Here is a 15,846-nt window from a genome sequence, read left to right on the forward strand (position 1 = left end):
GGACAAGCACTTGCCTTCCAGTTATCGACCTATCTCGCTTACCAGCTGTGTCTGTAAAGTGATGGAGCGCATGGTTAACTCTCGATTGGTTTGGCTGCTCGAGTCTCGACGCCTACTTACCAATGTACAATGTGGATTTCGTAGGCGCCGCTCTGCTGTTGACCATCTGGTTACCTTGTCGACCTTCATTATGAATAACTTCTTGCGGAAGCGCCCGATCGCGGCTGTGTTCTTTGATTTGGAGAAGGCTTACGACACCTGTTGGAAGGCGGGCATTCTCCGCACCATGCATACATGGGGCCTTCGCGGTCGCCTCCCTCTTTTTATTCGTTCCTTTTTAATGGATCGACAGTTCAGGGTACGTGTGGGTTCTGTCCTGTCCGACACCTTTCGCCAGGAGAATGGGGTGCCACAGGGCTCAATTTTGAGCGTCACCCTCTTCGCCATCGCGATCAATCCAATAATGGATTGCCTCCCAGCTGATGTATCAGGCTCCCTTTTCGTGGACGATTTTACCATCTATTGCAGCGCGCAGTGTACACGTGTCCTGGAGCGCTGTCTTCAGCGTTCTCTTGACCGTCTTTACTCCTGGAGTGTCGCCAATGGCTTCCGTTTTTCTGCCGAGAAGACGGTCTGTATTAACTTCTGGCGCTACAGAGAGTTTCTCCCACCGTCCTTACGACTCGGTCCCGTTGCTCTCCCAATCGTGGAGACAACCAAATTTTTAGGCCTTACATTTGACAGGAAACTTAGCTGGTCTCCACATGTGTCATATTTGGCCGCCCGTTGTACCCGTTCTTTAAATGTCCTCCGTGTTCTCAGTGGTCTGTCGTGGGGAGCGGATCGAACCGTCCTACTTCGTCTATATCGGTCGATCGTCCGCTCCAAGCTGGATTATGGGAGCTTCGTATACTCCTCTGCACGGCCATCCATCTTACGCCGCCTCAACTCCATACAACATCGGGGTTTACGACTTGCGATCGGAGCATTTTATACCAGTCCCGTAGAGAGTCTTCATGCTGACACTGGCGAATTGCCACTCACCTACCGGCGCGATATACTGCTTTGTCGGTATGCCTGTCGGCTACTGTCAATGCCCGACCATCCGTCTTATCGTTCCTTTTTTGACGACTCTCTTGACCGTCAATACGGGTTGTATGTCTCTGCCCTGCTACCCCCTGGCGTTCGCTTTCGTCGCCTCCTTCAACACCTTAGTTTTTCACTCCCTGCAACCTTTCGAGTGGGCGAGAGCCGCACGCCACCTTGGCTCCAGGCTCAGGTCCGCGTTCACCTTGACCTCAGCTCGCTCCCAAAAGAGGTCACCCCCGGTTCGGTCTACCACTCCCGTTTTTTGGAACTTCGTTCGAAGTTCATCGACATGACTTTCATTTATACAGATGGCTCTAAGACCAATGACGGGGTCGGGTGTTCCTTTATTGTCGAGGCACAAAGTTTCAAATACCGGCTCCATGGCCATTGTTCGGTCTTCACAGCTGAGCTCTTTGCCCTCTACCAGGCTGTTCTTTACATCTGCCGCCACCGACATTCTGCTTATGTCATCTGCTCAGATTCCCTGAGTGCCATCCAGAGCCTCAGTGATCCGTACCCGGTTCACTCTTTCGTCCACCGGATCCAACGCTCTCTTCAGCAGCTGGTGGACGTCGGTTCTCCAGTTAGCTTTATGTGGGTTCCTGGCCATGTCGGTATCCCCGGGAACGAAGCTGCAGATGCCGCGGCCAAGGCTGCGGTCCTCCAGCCTCGGACAGCTTCTTGTTGCGTCCCTTCGTCCGATTTTAGCAGGGTGATTTGTCGGCGCATCTTATCTCTGTGGCATGCCGATTGGGCTGCACTTACCGACAACAAGCTTCGGGCCTTAAAACCTCTTCCCGTGGCTTGGACGTCCTCCTCACGCCCTTCTCGGCGGGAGGAGGTCGTTTTAGCCCGGTTAAGAATTGGACACTGCCGGTTCAGCCATCGCCATCTGCTGACGGCTGCGCCGGCGCCGTTCTGCCCATGTGGGCACTTGCTGACGGTTAGACACATTTTAATGTCCTGTCCAGATCTTAACACACTGCGCCTCGATCTTAACCTGCCAAATACTTTCGATGCCATTTTAGCGGATGACCCACGAGCAGCTGCTCGTGTTCTTCGTTTTATCAATTTGACAAACCTCGCTAAGGACATTTGATGATGCTGTTTTTTAATCCTATGCCTGTCAGTCTGTCTTTTATCGTGTTTTCCCTTTTAGTTGTTGTGGTCAACTTGTGCCTCGCGGTGCATTCTTAGAGTAGTCAGGGCGCTAATGACCATTGAAGTTGTGCGCCCTAAAACCACAAAAAAAAAAAAAAAATCGCACACACACCCATATCCAACCTCATATACACACACAAAAGTAGACATTTGTAAAGGCAAAGAGTTTCGGCAGAGATGTCAGTCGAGGCAGAAGTACAGAAGCAAAGATGTTGTTGAAAGACAGGTGAGGTATGAGCGGCGGCAACTTGAAATTAGCGGAGGTTGAGGCCTGGCGGATAACGAGAAGAGAGGATATACTGAAGGGCAAGTTCCCATCTCCGGAGTTCTGACAGGTTGGTGTTAGTGGGAAGTATCCAGATAACCTGGACGGTGTAACACTGTGCCAAGATGTGCTGGCCGTGCACCAAGGCATGTTTAGCCACAGGGCGATCCTCATTACCAACAAACACTGTCTGCCTGTGTCCATTCTTGCGAATGGACAGTTTGTTGCTGGTCATTCCCACATAGAAAGCTTCACAGTGTAGGCAGGTCAGTTGGTAAATCACGTGGGTGCTTTCACACGTGGCTCTGCCTTTGATCGTGTACACCTTCCAGGTTACAGGACTGGAGTAGGTGGTGGTGGGAGGGTGCATGAGACAGTTTTTACACTGGGGGCGGTTACAAGGGTAGGAGCCAGAGGGTAGGGAAGGTGGTTTGGGGATTTCATAAGGATGAACTAAGAGGTTACGAAGGTTAGGTGGACGGCAGAAAGACTCTTGGTGGAGTGGGGAGGATTTCGTGAAGGATGGATCTCATTTCAGGGCAGGATTTGAGGAAGTCGTATCCCTGCTGGAGAGCCACATTCAGAGTCTGATCCAGTCCCGGAAAGTATCCTGTCACAAGTGGGGCACTTTTGTGGTTCTTCTGTGGGAGGTTCTGGGTTCGAGGGGATGAGGAAGTGGCTCTGGTTATTTGCTTCTGTACCAGGTCAGGAGGGTAGTTGCAGGATGCGAAAGCTGTTTTCAGATTGTTGGTGTAATGGTTCAGGGATCCGGACTGGAGCAGATTCGTTTGCCACGAAGACCTAGGCTGTAGGGAAGGGACCGTTTGATGTGGAATGGGTGGCAGCTGTCGTAATGGAGGTACTGTTGCTTGTTGGTGGGTTTGATGTGGACGGACGTGTGAAGCTGGCCATTGGACAGATGGAGGTCAATGTCAAGGAAAGTGGCATGGGATTTGGAGTAGGTCCAGGTGAATCTGATGGAACCAAAGGAGTTGAGGTTGGAGAGGAAATTCTGGAGTTTTTCTTCACTGTGAGTCCAGATCATGAAGATGTCATCAATAAATCTGTACCAAACTTTGGGTTGGCAGGCCTGGGTAACCAAGAAGGCTTCCTCTAAGCGACCCATGAATAGGTTGGCGTACGAGGGGGCCATCCTGTTACCCATGGCTGTTCCCTTTAATTTAATTCACAATTAAAGTGAACAGCCATGGATCCTTTTAAAGTCTGAATCCATTTCTTCTAATCTGTCTTTGTCATATTTTCTTTTCGCTGATCTGATGATTTTTGCTGTCTTTTTCCTTTCTTCTTTAAACTCTTCCCCGTATTCATGTTTCTTATTACTGTCCCATTTTTTCCATGCCTTTAGTCGATTGTCAATTGCTTCATCACACAGCTCGTTCCACCATCTGTGTTTTGGTATTCTTTGTGGTTGTCCCATTTCTTTAACTGACTCTAGCATTGTTTCTTTAATTTCTTCCCAATCATCCATTTTTCTTGTGTTTAGTATACCACAGAATTTTTCCTGATTTTGCGTTTGAAATTTAGTTTTTACTCTTGGAAATCTTCTTGGTTTTGGTTCAGGTTTGTTCGGTTGGAACATGGTCTTTATTTCAGTCAGATAATGGTCTAGGTCTATGTTTAGGCCCTTCCTCACTCTGACATCCAAGATTTCCTTGTACTTGCGAGTCATTATTGCCACATGGTCCAACTGATATTCACCTTGATTTGGATTCCTGAAACATGTCGACATTAGTTTCAGATTAAATTGTTTACAAAAATCTATGACTCTTTCCCCATTTCTGTTGGTTCTTGTATGTGCTGGATAATCTCCAACTACTGATTTAAATTTTATTTCTTTGCCAACTTGTGCATTAAAGTCGCCCACTAAAATTTGTATATGTTCTTTTGACAATATGGATGTTTCGTGTTCTAGCATTTCCCAAAAATCTTCCACTTTGTCAACATTTGTTTTTTATGTCGGTTGATAGGTGCATGTGCATTTATAATAGTGTAACGCTTATTGCCCGACTTGAACGTCAGAAATGAAATTCATTCTGATGGGGAGCTAAAATTAGTTATTGATTCTGTAAGTGCTGTTTGACCATAAATGTGGTTCCTAATATAGTCGTATTATTGGAATTTTTAATGGCTGGTTTTCTTTTGTAGATCCACCTGACTCAAATGCATTTTCATCCAGATACCTTGTTTCTTGAAGTGCTAATATAAGTATGTTGGGTTGATCGAGATTGTCTGTTTGGTGTTTTAGTTCTCCAACTTTCGTAAGTGTGTTGATGTTCATAGTCACCAGTAGATGTTTTTTCTTGGGTCTTATCTTTGAAGAAGCATTAGGAAGCTCCGACTCTTCCTTACATGATGTTCTAGGCTCTCCAGAATTCAAAGGCCTAGTTGCACTGCCACGAATGGCAATGGAAGATTGGTTACTTCCTGGAGTAGTTTTCCTTTTGAAATTTACCATCATGTCTTAGGTTAAAGTTTGGTTTGGGAAAGGTAGTTGAACCTTTCGATGATAAAAATTCAAGCATTTAGCTTAGAATTGTAAGTGAGGCCACCACTAATATGTGGGACAGACGCCTTTTGTAGCCGCCCACTGTGGGAACAGATGCTACAGTCTGGTGCTTTTATACAAAAGCCTGCCTCTTCTGCCATTCTGACGATCTTCATCACCGCCTTCACTGCCGTTGAGGTCTTCACCGTTTCCCTGGTGAGGGACCCTCACGAAGTACTATCACCCGGGCCAGGTGAACCGAGGTTTTTTAACGAGGTGTTACTCCTCTCCCTCCTCCTTTTTCAACTGGGCGTGGGTCCGGCTTCGGTGGAGTTTTATATATATATTTTTTCTGCAGAAAGACGTTTTGTAACTTGCAACTTAAAAAAGCACAAAACAGCACCTCCAGAACAACTATATTTAACTATCTCACAGGACAATAATTCACAAGAGATGGAATGTATGGCATAGCCACAAGGGCAAGACAGGTACTAATGATGATTGCCAGGTGGCGACCGCATATGTAGACAGCGTGTTGCAGGTGCCACTGGGAGGCACTGTGCAGCTGTTGTGCTCGGTCACCCAGCCGCTGTGTCTCCTCCTGGCAGCCACTCTTCACAGTAGTGGATGTAGATGACTGTCATATGTGTCAGTCGTGTGATGTTGGCTAGTGCCTGACATCTAGGTGGCAGCCTAGTGGGATATCCCACCCGTTCTTCCATGGGAAAGCAGCGAGCTGCGTCACAGTGCGTTGACTCGAACCTAGCCACGTGCCCGTGCAGCAGTACAAACCGGGCAGATCTTGTCAGAAGAGTTGGATGGCTGCTTCAATTTTTCCAGCTCATGACTGGTGCAGACAGGGGCGTTTCACAGGAAGACTTCACTGTAGTTCCTTCTCTAGATTGTCGCACAGATGACAAAATGGTAGATATCGAAACAGATGACAGAAGGATAGAGAAACAATTAAAATCGCTCAAAACAGGAAAGGCCGCTGGACCTCATAGGATACCAGTTCGATTTTACACAGAGTACGCGAAGGAACTTGCCCCCCTTCTTGCAACGGTGTACCGTAGGTCTCTAGAAGAGGGTAATGTTCCAAAGGATTGGAAAAGGGCACAGGTCATCCCCGTTTTCAACAAGGGACGTCGAACAGATGTGCAGAACTATAGACCTATATCTCTAATGTCGATCAGTTGTAGAATTTTGGAACACGTATTATGTTAAAGTATAATGACTTTTCTGGAGACTAGAAATCTACTCTGTAGGAATCAGCGTGGGTTTCGAAAAAGACGCTCGTGTGAAACCCAGCTTGCGCTATTCGTCCACGAGACTCAGAGGGCCATAGACACGGGTTCACAGGTAGATGCCGTGTTTCTTGACTTCTGCAAGGCGTTCGATACAGTTCCCCACAGTCGTTTAATGAACAAAGTAAGAGCATATGGACTATCAGACCAATTGTGTGATTCGATTGAGGAGTTCCTAGATAACAGAACGCAGCATGTCATTCTCAATGGAGAGAAGTCTTCCGAAGTAAGAGTGATTTCAGGTGTGCCACAGGGGAGTGTCATAGGACCGTTGCTATTCACAATATACATAAATGACCTTGTGGATGACATCGGAAGTTCACTGAGGCTTTTTGCAGATAACGCTGTGGTGTATTGAGAGGTTGTAACAATGGAAAATTGTACTGAAATGCAGGAGGATCTGCAGCGAATTGACGCATGGTGCAGGGAATGGCAAATGAATCTCAATGTAGACAAGTGTAATGTGCTGCTAATACATAGATAGATAGATCCCTTATCATTTAGCTACAAAATAGCAGGTCAGCAACTGGAAGCAGTTAATTCCATAAATTATCTGGGAATACGCATTAGGAGTGATTTAAAATGAAATGATCATATAAAGTTGATCGTTGGTAAAGCAGATGCCAGACTGAGATTCATTGGAAGAATCCTAAGGAAATGCAATCCGAAAACAAAGGAAGTAGGTTACAGTACGCTTGTTCGCCCACTGCTTGAATACTGCTCAGCAGTGTGGGATCTGTACCAGATAGGGTTGATAGAAGAGATACAGAAAATCCAACGGAGAGCAGCGCGCTTCATTACAGGATCATTTAGTAATCGTGAAAGCGTTACGGAGATGATAGATAAACTCCAGTGGAAGACTCTGCAGGAGAGATGCTCAGTAGCTCGGTACAGGTTTTGTTAAAGTTTCGAGAACATACCTTCACCGAAGAGTCCAGCAGTATATTGCTCCCTCCTACGTATATCTCGCAAAGAGACCATGAGGATAAAATCAGAGACATTAGAGCCCACACAGAAGCATACCGAAAATCCTTCTTTCCACGAACAATACGAGACTGGAATAGAAGGGAGAACCGGTAGAGGTACTCAAGGTATCCTCCGCCACACACCGTCGGGTGGCTTGCGGAGTGTGGATGTAGATGTAGGGTGGGAAGATCCTCATTCAACGGTGGTATATAGTGGGGGCCGTTACTGTATGAATGTAATATTATAAAAATTTAATTTTTTGTATTTCAATTGATGTTCGCCAGTGACTTCTGCCTGGCAGCTAGTTTCAGCTTTTAAGTCACGTTGCATTATGCTGGAACCACTTCGAAACTCCCATGTTGAACCATCAGCAGCTAAACTCACGTGTTGCTGATGAGGTAACACTATTGAACCACGTGTCTACAATTTGGCTGTCCAGTAGGGAGGTTTGGAGGTGGTCACGTGGGGGTGGAGCCCAGCCAGCTGCTGGGAGCGGAATGCCATCTGCTATCTTCTACTGGCAGCTTCTGACCCGGTTAGACGCTCTCCTCTCCTGCTCTCTTAGGCAGCAGCCCATTCAGTTTCGGCGGCTTCTCTAGGCCTGCCTTCAACCACTTTTTACTGAACTAAACCATCATGTCTATCATAAAATGTTTAACTTCATCACCTGAACAGGTGCCTGCTGCTCTCCCTTCCTCGCCAATCTGGACACACTAACATCTGGTGTCCGAAATGGGATCGCTCTCCGTTATCGACCTAATTGAAGTTCAACCTGCCGTACCCAATGAGGCTGCCAGGAGTACTTCGCACTTGACGCACCAGATGCGATGCGCAGTAACAAGAGCACGCATTCGTGGTCCGCCACGCAGCCTTCTGCCATTTTGGCATTCTCTCCTCCTCGCTGTGCGACACAGCCAGCCGCCACCACTGCCGTTCTCAGGCAGTCCAATGGTACATCTTATTGTGGGTAGCCGTCTTCCACACCGCTCCGATGCAGTACGGTGGCATGTTCCGGCTACACGCCACCATCCAGGAAACGCCCATCTTCCGGCCTACTAGCTGAGGCACATCACACAGCTGTCAACACTGCTGACATCATCTTCGCCGGGATGCAGCCGTCGACGACCCACCACCGCTGCAACTACAGCTTGTGTGCGTTCATTGATCAATTTTTCTTTGTCACTGCCTCCTTCCTGCCAGCTACGCCATCATCTTGTCGAGTGTAGGTCCTTTTTTTGTGCTGTAATTGTAAAGTTTTCGGCGAGCACTAGGTGTCCTAATGTTGTAACCATGCCTCAAACCCATAGTACCGCCACTGGCGAAGGGAACTCCCCACCTATGGAAAAACCAGACCCAGTAGTTGCCCTTCAACTACAAGTCATTAAGTTAATGTTGAGAAAGATAGAATTGATGGAAGAATGCCAAAAATTGGCTTAAACCCAGTCTGTTGATCTAAGTGCATCAGAAACACACCCTGCTGCACCGCAAATGATGGCTGCAAGCACCTTAAGTAGCACAGTACCCCAGCCTTCCATTGTAACTTTGGCTAACAGTTTCTCTTCAGTCAATTTCATTCCAATGTTTTCTGGGAAACCTAATGAACAAATAAATTCCTTTCTACAAACTGTCCAAGGATTAGGCCACGCTCGCGCTTGGCCAAACAATTTCCTATTAAATATACTCCACCTTTAATTGGCAGGTGATGCCCGTACATATATTGAATCAGTTCACACCCTTAGGGACAGCGTCTCTTTTGTCATGTTAGAGGCTGGGTTGAGAGAGAGTTATTCGGACAGGTGTGACGCCAGCTATTACAGGGACAAGTTGTCCACCCTCCACCCGAAGCAAGGGGAGGATGTAGAGACAGTTGCTGACTGAATCCGCACTGTGGCTTGCCGCACTTCTACGCTGGGTTCAGATTCTGACCGTAAAGAGATGTTAATTGAGCAGGCGACCTGTGTGTTGGAGGAGAGGTAAAAATAGCATCACCTGCCTTGGTTCACAATGCCTTAAGACTCATAATGATGCAAGAGGAGGTAGGGCATTTTATTACCAGTTCGGTGCATCCGAATGAACAACCGCGTCCAATTTTTAAATACAAGCAGGCATACCAATGCTGCCGAAAGGCAGGCCATGCTGCCGTGCACCTTATTGTTCTTTGTTTGGAACTATACGGCATATGAGTAGAAACTGCCTGCAGAACCCGGGAAACGGGGGGCCCTCGCACAATCAGCTGAGGCAACAAGTCAACAACAATCCACCACAACCCCAAAATCAGCCGAGAAATTGTCGGGGGGGAAGTCACGCTGCCCGACCATGCCCTCTGTAAAATTCATGCACCCAGTCTGCCGCGGTGTCATAAATGAGGCGGCAAGTATCCTCCTCAATATCAAAGTTTGAGGAAAAAATGTAAGAGTGCTTATCGCCACTGGGGCCCAAACCAGCGTACTATTCATAGGACATGGGGATAGATGAGTGTTAAAACCACCCCGTTACCACAGTAGTGGTCTGAGCGAAAAAATAATCGTACCCGCTGGGTATTGCCTACTTAAATTGAAAATCGGAGCCAGCCACTAGTCTTTAGAAATGGATGTAATCCGAAAACAAAGGCAAGATTTGGATGTCATCCTGAGGAAGGATTTCCTCCACCCCTATCAGAGTGTAGTAGATTACAGGATGCAAGCTGTCCATCTCGGTGCGGAAACCCACCGTTTTGGTGGCCTCTACGCCATTCCACTGCAAGGTGCTTGTGAAACGTGGCCACTTCCACAAGTTCATTCCGCGCAATCGTGGGCATTACGTACAACTACCTCTGTTAAAATCAGTGGTGGCACGGGATGCGTTCTCTGGATTGGGGTCAAATCCTGCAAACTGCCGAGAACAACCATATTCGTGGACCCTCTCCATCAAAATGACGTCCTCGCTGATTACAGGTACATGTTAAACATGGCTTAACGACAGCGGAAGTGCAGGGAAAGAAATTTGATGTTCTCATCTTAAACCTGGTAGTCAAGGCATACAGGATTTGGTTAGATCTACATGATTACTCTGCAATTCACATTTAAGTGCCTGGCAGAGGGTTCATCGAACCACAATCATACTATCTCTCTACCATTCCACTCCCGAACAGCGCGCGGGAAAAATTAACACCTAAACCTTTCTGTTCGAGCTCTGATTTCTCTTATTTTATCTTGATGATCATTCCTAGCTATGTAGGTTGGGCTCAACAAAATATTTTCGCATTCGGAAGAGAAAGTTGGTGACTGAAATTTCGTAAATAGATCTCGCCGCGACGAAAGACGTCTTTGCTTTAATGACTTCCATCCCAGCTTGCGTATCATATCTGCCACACTCTCTCCCCTATTAGGTGATAATACAAAACGAGCTGTCCTTTTTTGCACCCTTTCGATGTCCTCCGTCAATCCCACCTGGAAAGGATCCCACACCGCGCAGCAATATTCTAACAGAGGACGAATGAGCGTAGTGTAAGCTGTCTCTTTAGAAGACTTGTTGCATCTTCTAAGTGTCCTGCCAATGAAACACAACCTTTGGCTCGCCTTCCCCACAATATTATCTATGTGGTCTTTCCAACTGAAGTTGTTCGTAATTTTAACACCCAGGTACTTAGTTGAATTGACAGCCTTGAGAATTGTACTATTTATCGAGTAATCGAATTCCATTGGATTTCTTTTGGGACTCATGTGGATCACCTCACACTTTTTGTTATTTAGCGTCAACTGCCACCTGCCACACCATACAGCAATCTTTTCTAAATCGCTTTGCAACTGATATTGGACTTCGGATGACCTTACTAGACGGTAAATTACAGCATCATCTGCGAACAACCTAAGAGAACTGCTCAGATTGTCACTCAGGTCATTTATATAGATCAGGAACAGCAGAGGTCCCAGGACGCTTCCCTGGGGAACACCTGATACCACTTCAGTTTTACTCGATGATTTTCCGTCTATTACTACGAACTGCGACCTTCCTGACAGGAAATCAGGAATCCAGTCGCACAACTGAGACGATACCCCGGTATGCAGAGGCACGAGTGTGAGTTTGTAGCTGAACTTGTTTATTGTGCAATGTGAGCATGATGAACAGTTTTTTATGTAAAGGATAAAAATATAGGAGAACTTGTAAGCAACAGAAGTTGGAGCCCAGAACTGAAACAACGCCAAAGCCAGATAGCAGGTGCTGCATGATCAGCTCCTGTGCCATCAGACCACGAGTGCCAGAACCAGGCCACAGCCCAATGTCACCTAATTGATGCAACTTGGCTGAGCTGCTGCCATTTATGCCACACCTTCCAGTCATAAACACACTCCAGATGCTTCTGCAAACCCCAGAAATACCACTGTTACTATGGAATCAGCAGGCAGAAGCAGCATTTAACTGCAGCTATACCAGCTTATAATCGCTTGGCCAGCTGGACAGTAAGTGACACCCAGTCTGTGTCACTCGGAGCCATCGCCATAACTCTGCTGCCAGTGGGTAGTGAACCAGTGACCCTTACCTGTCTGCCAAACCGAGGCAGGCAACTCTCCACCAGCCACCTGCCCCTGCTCTGCAGTCGGTTGGTCCACAGGTTGACCCTGGCCATCACCGTGCCTCTGGGCATTGTGGCCTGCCATACCGACAGATGACTCTGCAGGCTGGCCTTGCTGTGCACCACAGCTGTATGAAGCCTTGTGCAGCGTCTGCATCATTGTTGCAGAGTCAACATGCCATGTCACCATTACGCTGTGGAGCAACTCACCTGTCTGCACCACTGGCCATTACTTTGCCTGATGCTCAATGTGGAATATTATGTGGAGGACGATATGTTGTGCAGTGACTGTACTAATGGGATGGAATAATTGAAGACTTGTTTTTGTTCATGGAAGAGTGGAATTCAGTGATTAAGTAAGGGATTGTGAGTACATCCATTGTTGTCTTCCACTAAAGTCGCACACCCATCCTGACAAGCAAGGATTGCCCGTGCTTAACTCTGCTTTTCCCACAGCTACATTAGACCCGCTACACTTAGATGACACCACTGTGGTATGAGACTTCAACGAATTCTTATAAATGTTTGTTAGGTCCTGCCAAAGTGAGTTTTTTGTCAAGAGCACAGTAGACACACAAGATGTCCTTCCTTCTAGCGTGCCTCACACTGTGCTCACATGTCGATACAGTCTTGGCTGGCGTGTTCGTAAACAGTCCAGGCGTGATGGAAATGAGCACTGTTTGGAGGGCCGAGGTCCTTTTCCTTGTTTGAGATGAGCCGGAGTGGGGCCCGGGTCTAACATGATGGCTGCCACCTTGCCCCAGAATTCTATTCGACACCCCATGGCCTTGGAAACTTCAAAGGATTAGTCCCATTTTAAAATGGCCTACAAAGTCAGGTTCTGAAATTTCAGAGCTTTCTGACACACCTCCATATCCAGAGCTGTCCGAATGATTGCATCCCTATCATCACCTTTGCCTACAATTCCTTATTTACAGGAGTCACAAAATGACATTCCCTACTGAATCTCCGCACTTCCGCTGCCCATACATGGTGATAAAATGACATGGCAGTGTGGGTGAAATTAAGTAATTGGTAGAGCAAACATTTTGTCAAAGGTCAGGTGTGCCAGTTCCGTGAGAGGGACCAGTTTGCAGAAGAGCTGTTATGTATTTGCTGAGATCCATAATAGGAAAAGTGATTTTACTACAGCTGGATCCATCACCTGGAATGCAGCAAAGTGCTGCTGGACGCACTTCCCATATGCTTCCCACTCTTTTGCTGGCTCATCGTATGGTGGGAACTTCAATGGCAGATTTGTAGCCGATGGGCAGGAGAGCAACGCATACAGTAAAGCTTCCTGGCATTTCTGTCCCCCAACTACTGTTGTTGAAACTGCCATAGCACAACTTCCATTGACACACGTGGTAAGGTAGCCTGTTGCACAGGGCTCACGGGTACATAATAAACATGAAAAGATGCCGATGATCTTCACCGATTATGTTGTAACTCCCAATGCAGAAAAAAAAAGACAGCTTCTCCAAAACCGGTCAGATGCAATGCATGACATAGCCATGTGGCAAGACAGATACAGTACAGCTCTAGCTAGTGCAGTAAATAGGATGATGAGTGAGAGCAGACTGAGAGCAATCGCTGGGTGGTGATCACGTACATAGATGGCATGTCACAGATGGCACTGAGAGGGGCTGTGCAGCCATCATGCATGGCCACTCCAGCTGTGATTTCTCAACAGGTGGCCATGCTTTGTAATAGTGGATGTGAAGTGATTGTCACATCATATGTGCCGGTTGTGTGATGACAAGAGACATAGGAGACATTGGGTGGTGCCTAATGTCCAAGTGGCAGCCCAGTGAATTACCTCAAGGTGCTGAGTATGCTGATAAAAAATTTTCAACTGATTTTACATAGACTTAAAAATCTTCAGGGACAGTGAATCCCTTTTCAACATTGCAATACATCAGATATCTGCCGTATCACTCTTACTACTCTGTTCAGGAATTTGTGAATGGGAGCTTAAAATAGTTTCATGATTGTTTAATGTTAATAAAAATATTATAGAATTTGGGTTATTTGCATTTAGTCATTACTTAGTTTATGTAATTCTGTTAATATGTATTGCAGACTGACTGTCCAACAGTATGACAACAAGGGGGCCTGCCAAACATGGTTCTCAACATGACACCTTTGAAGTGAGAAGATAGTCTTACTTTATCACTTGTATTATTTTTGTGATATTATTTTCATTGTAAATATGTTGAGTTTTCAATTATGTAAATACACATACTCATAATCTTGACAAATTTCACACCCAGGGCAAGCTCATCACTATTTGAATCCATGGAACATGCATACATTTGATAAATAACTAAAGTAAAATAAACACATCAGTTGTCAACTTCAACAAAAAATCATTAGCTCAAGGAAAAAAAAAAAAAGAATGAAAATGCCAGGTAACAGTAGTTAGACACTTTCCTAGTAAAGAAATGTGTGTATTACCAATTTCTCTCTTATTTTTTCCAATCTGTAAAATTTGTTACAGAAATATTAAATGGTTCTTGGAATGGCTCTAAGACTATATACACAGCTTGCTATAGTGACTGTCTCTGTTGTTACACACACTCTGTCTAGAAGTGCCTTGAATTAAAATCCTAAAACATTGAAATTGCAGATCTTATATTTTATTCCACAATTTACTTTACATAATCTTGTCAGTTTCCCATCCCATGTTAAGAGGGTGATCGTATTATTTTGACCACTCCATGTCTGCTTCACTGATTAAATATCATAAATATGTTAGTGAAACTTCCAATGAAATTTGGAAAAATTTTTTGCATTGTGTAATAATATTTTCATTGAATAATAATCTTATAGGAGAAGTAAATTTAATAGCAAACTTAAATATGAAGTTCTATACAAAAGTTACCAAAATACATTAAAATTATTACGTCGTACCAAGACAGCCGGTGTGGTCGAGCGGTTCTAGGTGCTTCAGTCTGGTCGCAACCGCTACAGTCACAGGTTCAAATCCTACCTTGGGCATGGATGTGTGTGATGTCCTTAGCTTAGTTAGGTTTAAGTAGTTCTAAGTTCTAGGGGACTGATGACCTCAGATGTTAAGACCCATAGTGCTCAGAGCCATTTTTTGAAGACCTTGTTTTGCAGCATTGCCCTGTGGAGTAAATACACCGATCTCCAACAACTTATTGTTTTGCATATTTCTTATCATATTCAATTAAGATTAAAAGTGGGAGAAAGTGATGTCGATGTTACATAATGATTCACTTCGATGTACATTATACCTCCCTTAGAAATCTGTTTGTTTATGAGTGGAAAGCAAAGTTGGAGAAACATTAGCTTCAGAAGCTGTCATTTTAAATGATAATGGTTGCTCTTTCATTAATTGATACTATATTTTAATTTTTTTTTTTCCAGAGTTCTCTCAGTATCCAACAACAGGATGCGAATATTTCCGTACAATCTTTTTCCTCATGCCACTTTCTCCCTGAGTTTGTCAAACAATCCATTCATTGCACAGTATTTTGTGGTATCGGAAACACCTCAGAATCAAGAAGCACTAACTCTGAAAGAATTAGCCAGCCGGGTTGTAATTGACTACAGGTAATTATTTTATATTTCTTCTGGAGCTATAGTGTTCCTGTAGTAATTTTGATGCACAATTCCCTCATAGTTTTCTCCCTGGATCACTTATTTGCCTCCTGAAATGTGATCCTTTGTACCTTTGCTTACTTATCACATTTTGAGATTGATTGACCAGAAAACTATGATCCTGTGACAAAAAAATAATATTGCAATGATGAAAAGTTTGGAATGGACTTAAACAAAAGTTTACAAGACATACCACCATTCACCTTTAAAGACAAACCACCAATTCGCACACAGGCACTTAAAAAGAACAAATTATTGCAATACTTTACAGTTTTCTTGCGAACAGGAATCTAAAATACGTAGGTACTAGTGAGTACCCACATGCGTTGAGTGCCACTCAAAGAAAGAAATTATTTGTGTTTAAATTCTTTTCATT

At 45.2% G+C, this 15,846-nt stretch overlaps 1 protein-coding gene across 4 annotated transcripts in view; it reads left to right on the forward strand.

The window, feature by feature from the left end:
* LOC124556660 (leucine-rich repeat protein 1-like) overlaps positions 1 to 15,846 on the forward strand; it is a 98,259-nt gene that overhangs the window by 61,537 nt on the left and 20,876 nt on the right. For 3 of the 4 annotated variants that reach the window (XM_047130627.1, XM_047130628.1, XM_047130629.1), the window contains exon 6: positions 15,237 to 15,422. In XM_047130627.1, the coding sequence (XP_046986583.1) occupies positions 15,237 to 15,422 (186 nt within the window). Of the gene's footprint in view, positions 1 to 13,925; positions 14,448 to 15,236; positions 15,423 to 15,846 lie in introns of those variants that run through there. The other variant, XM_047130630.1, reaches the window with a different exon arrangement.

This window comes from Schistocerca americana, chromosome X, assembly GCF_021461395.2.
Source record: "Schistocerca americana isolate TAMUIC-IGC-003095 chromosome X, iqSchAmer2.1, whole genome shotgun sequence".
NCBI lineage: Eukaryota > Metazoa > Arthropoda > Insecta > Orthoptera > Acrididae > Schistocerca > Schistocerca americana.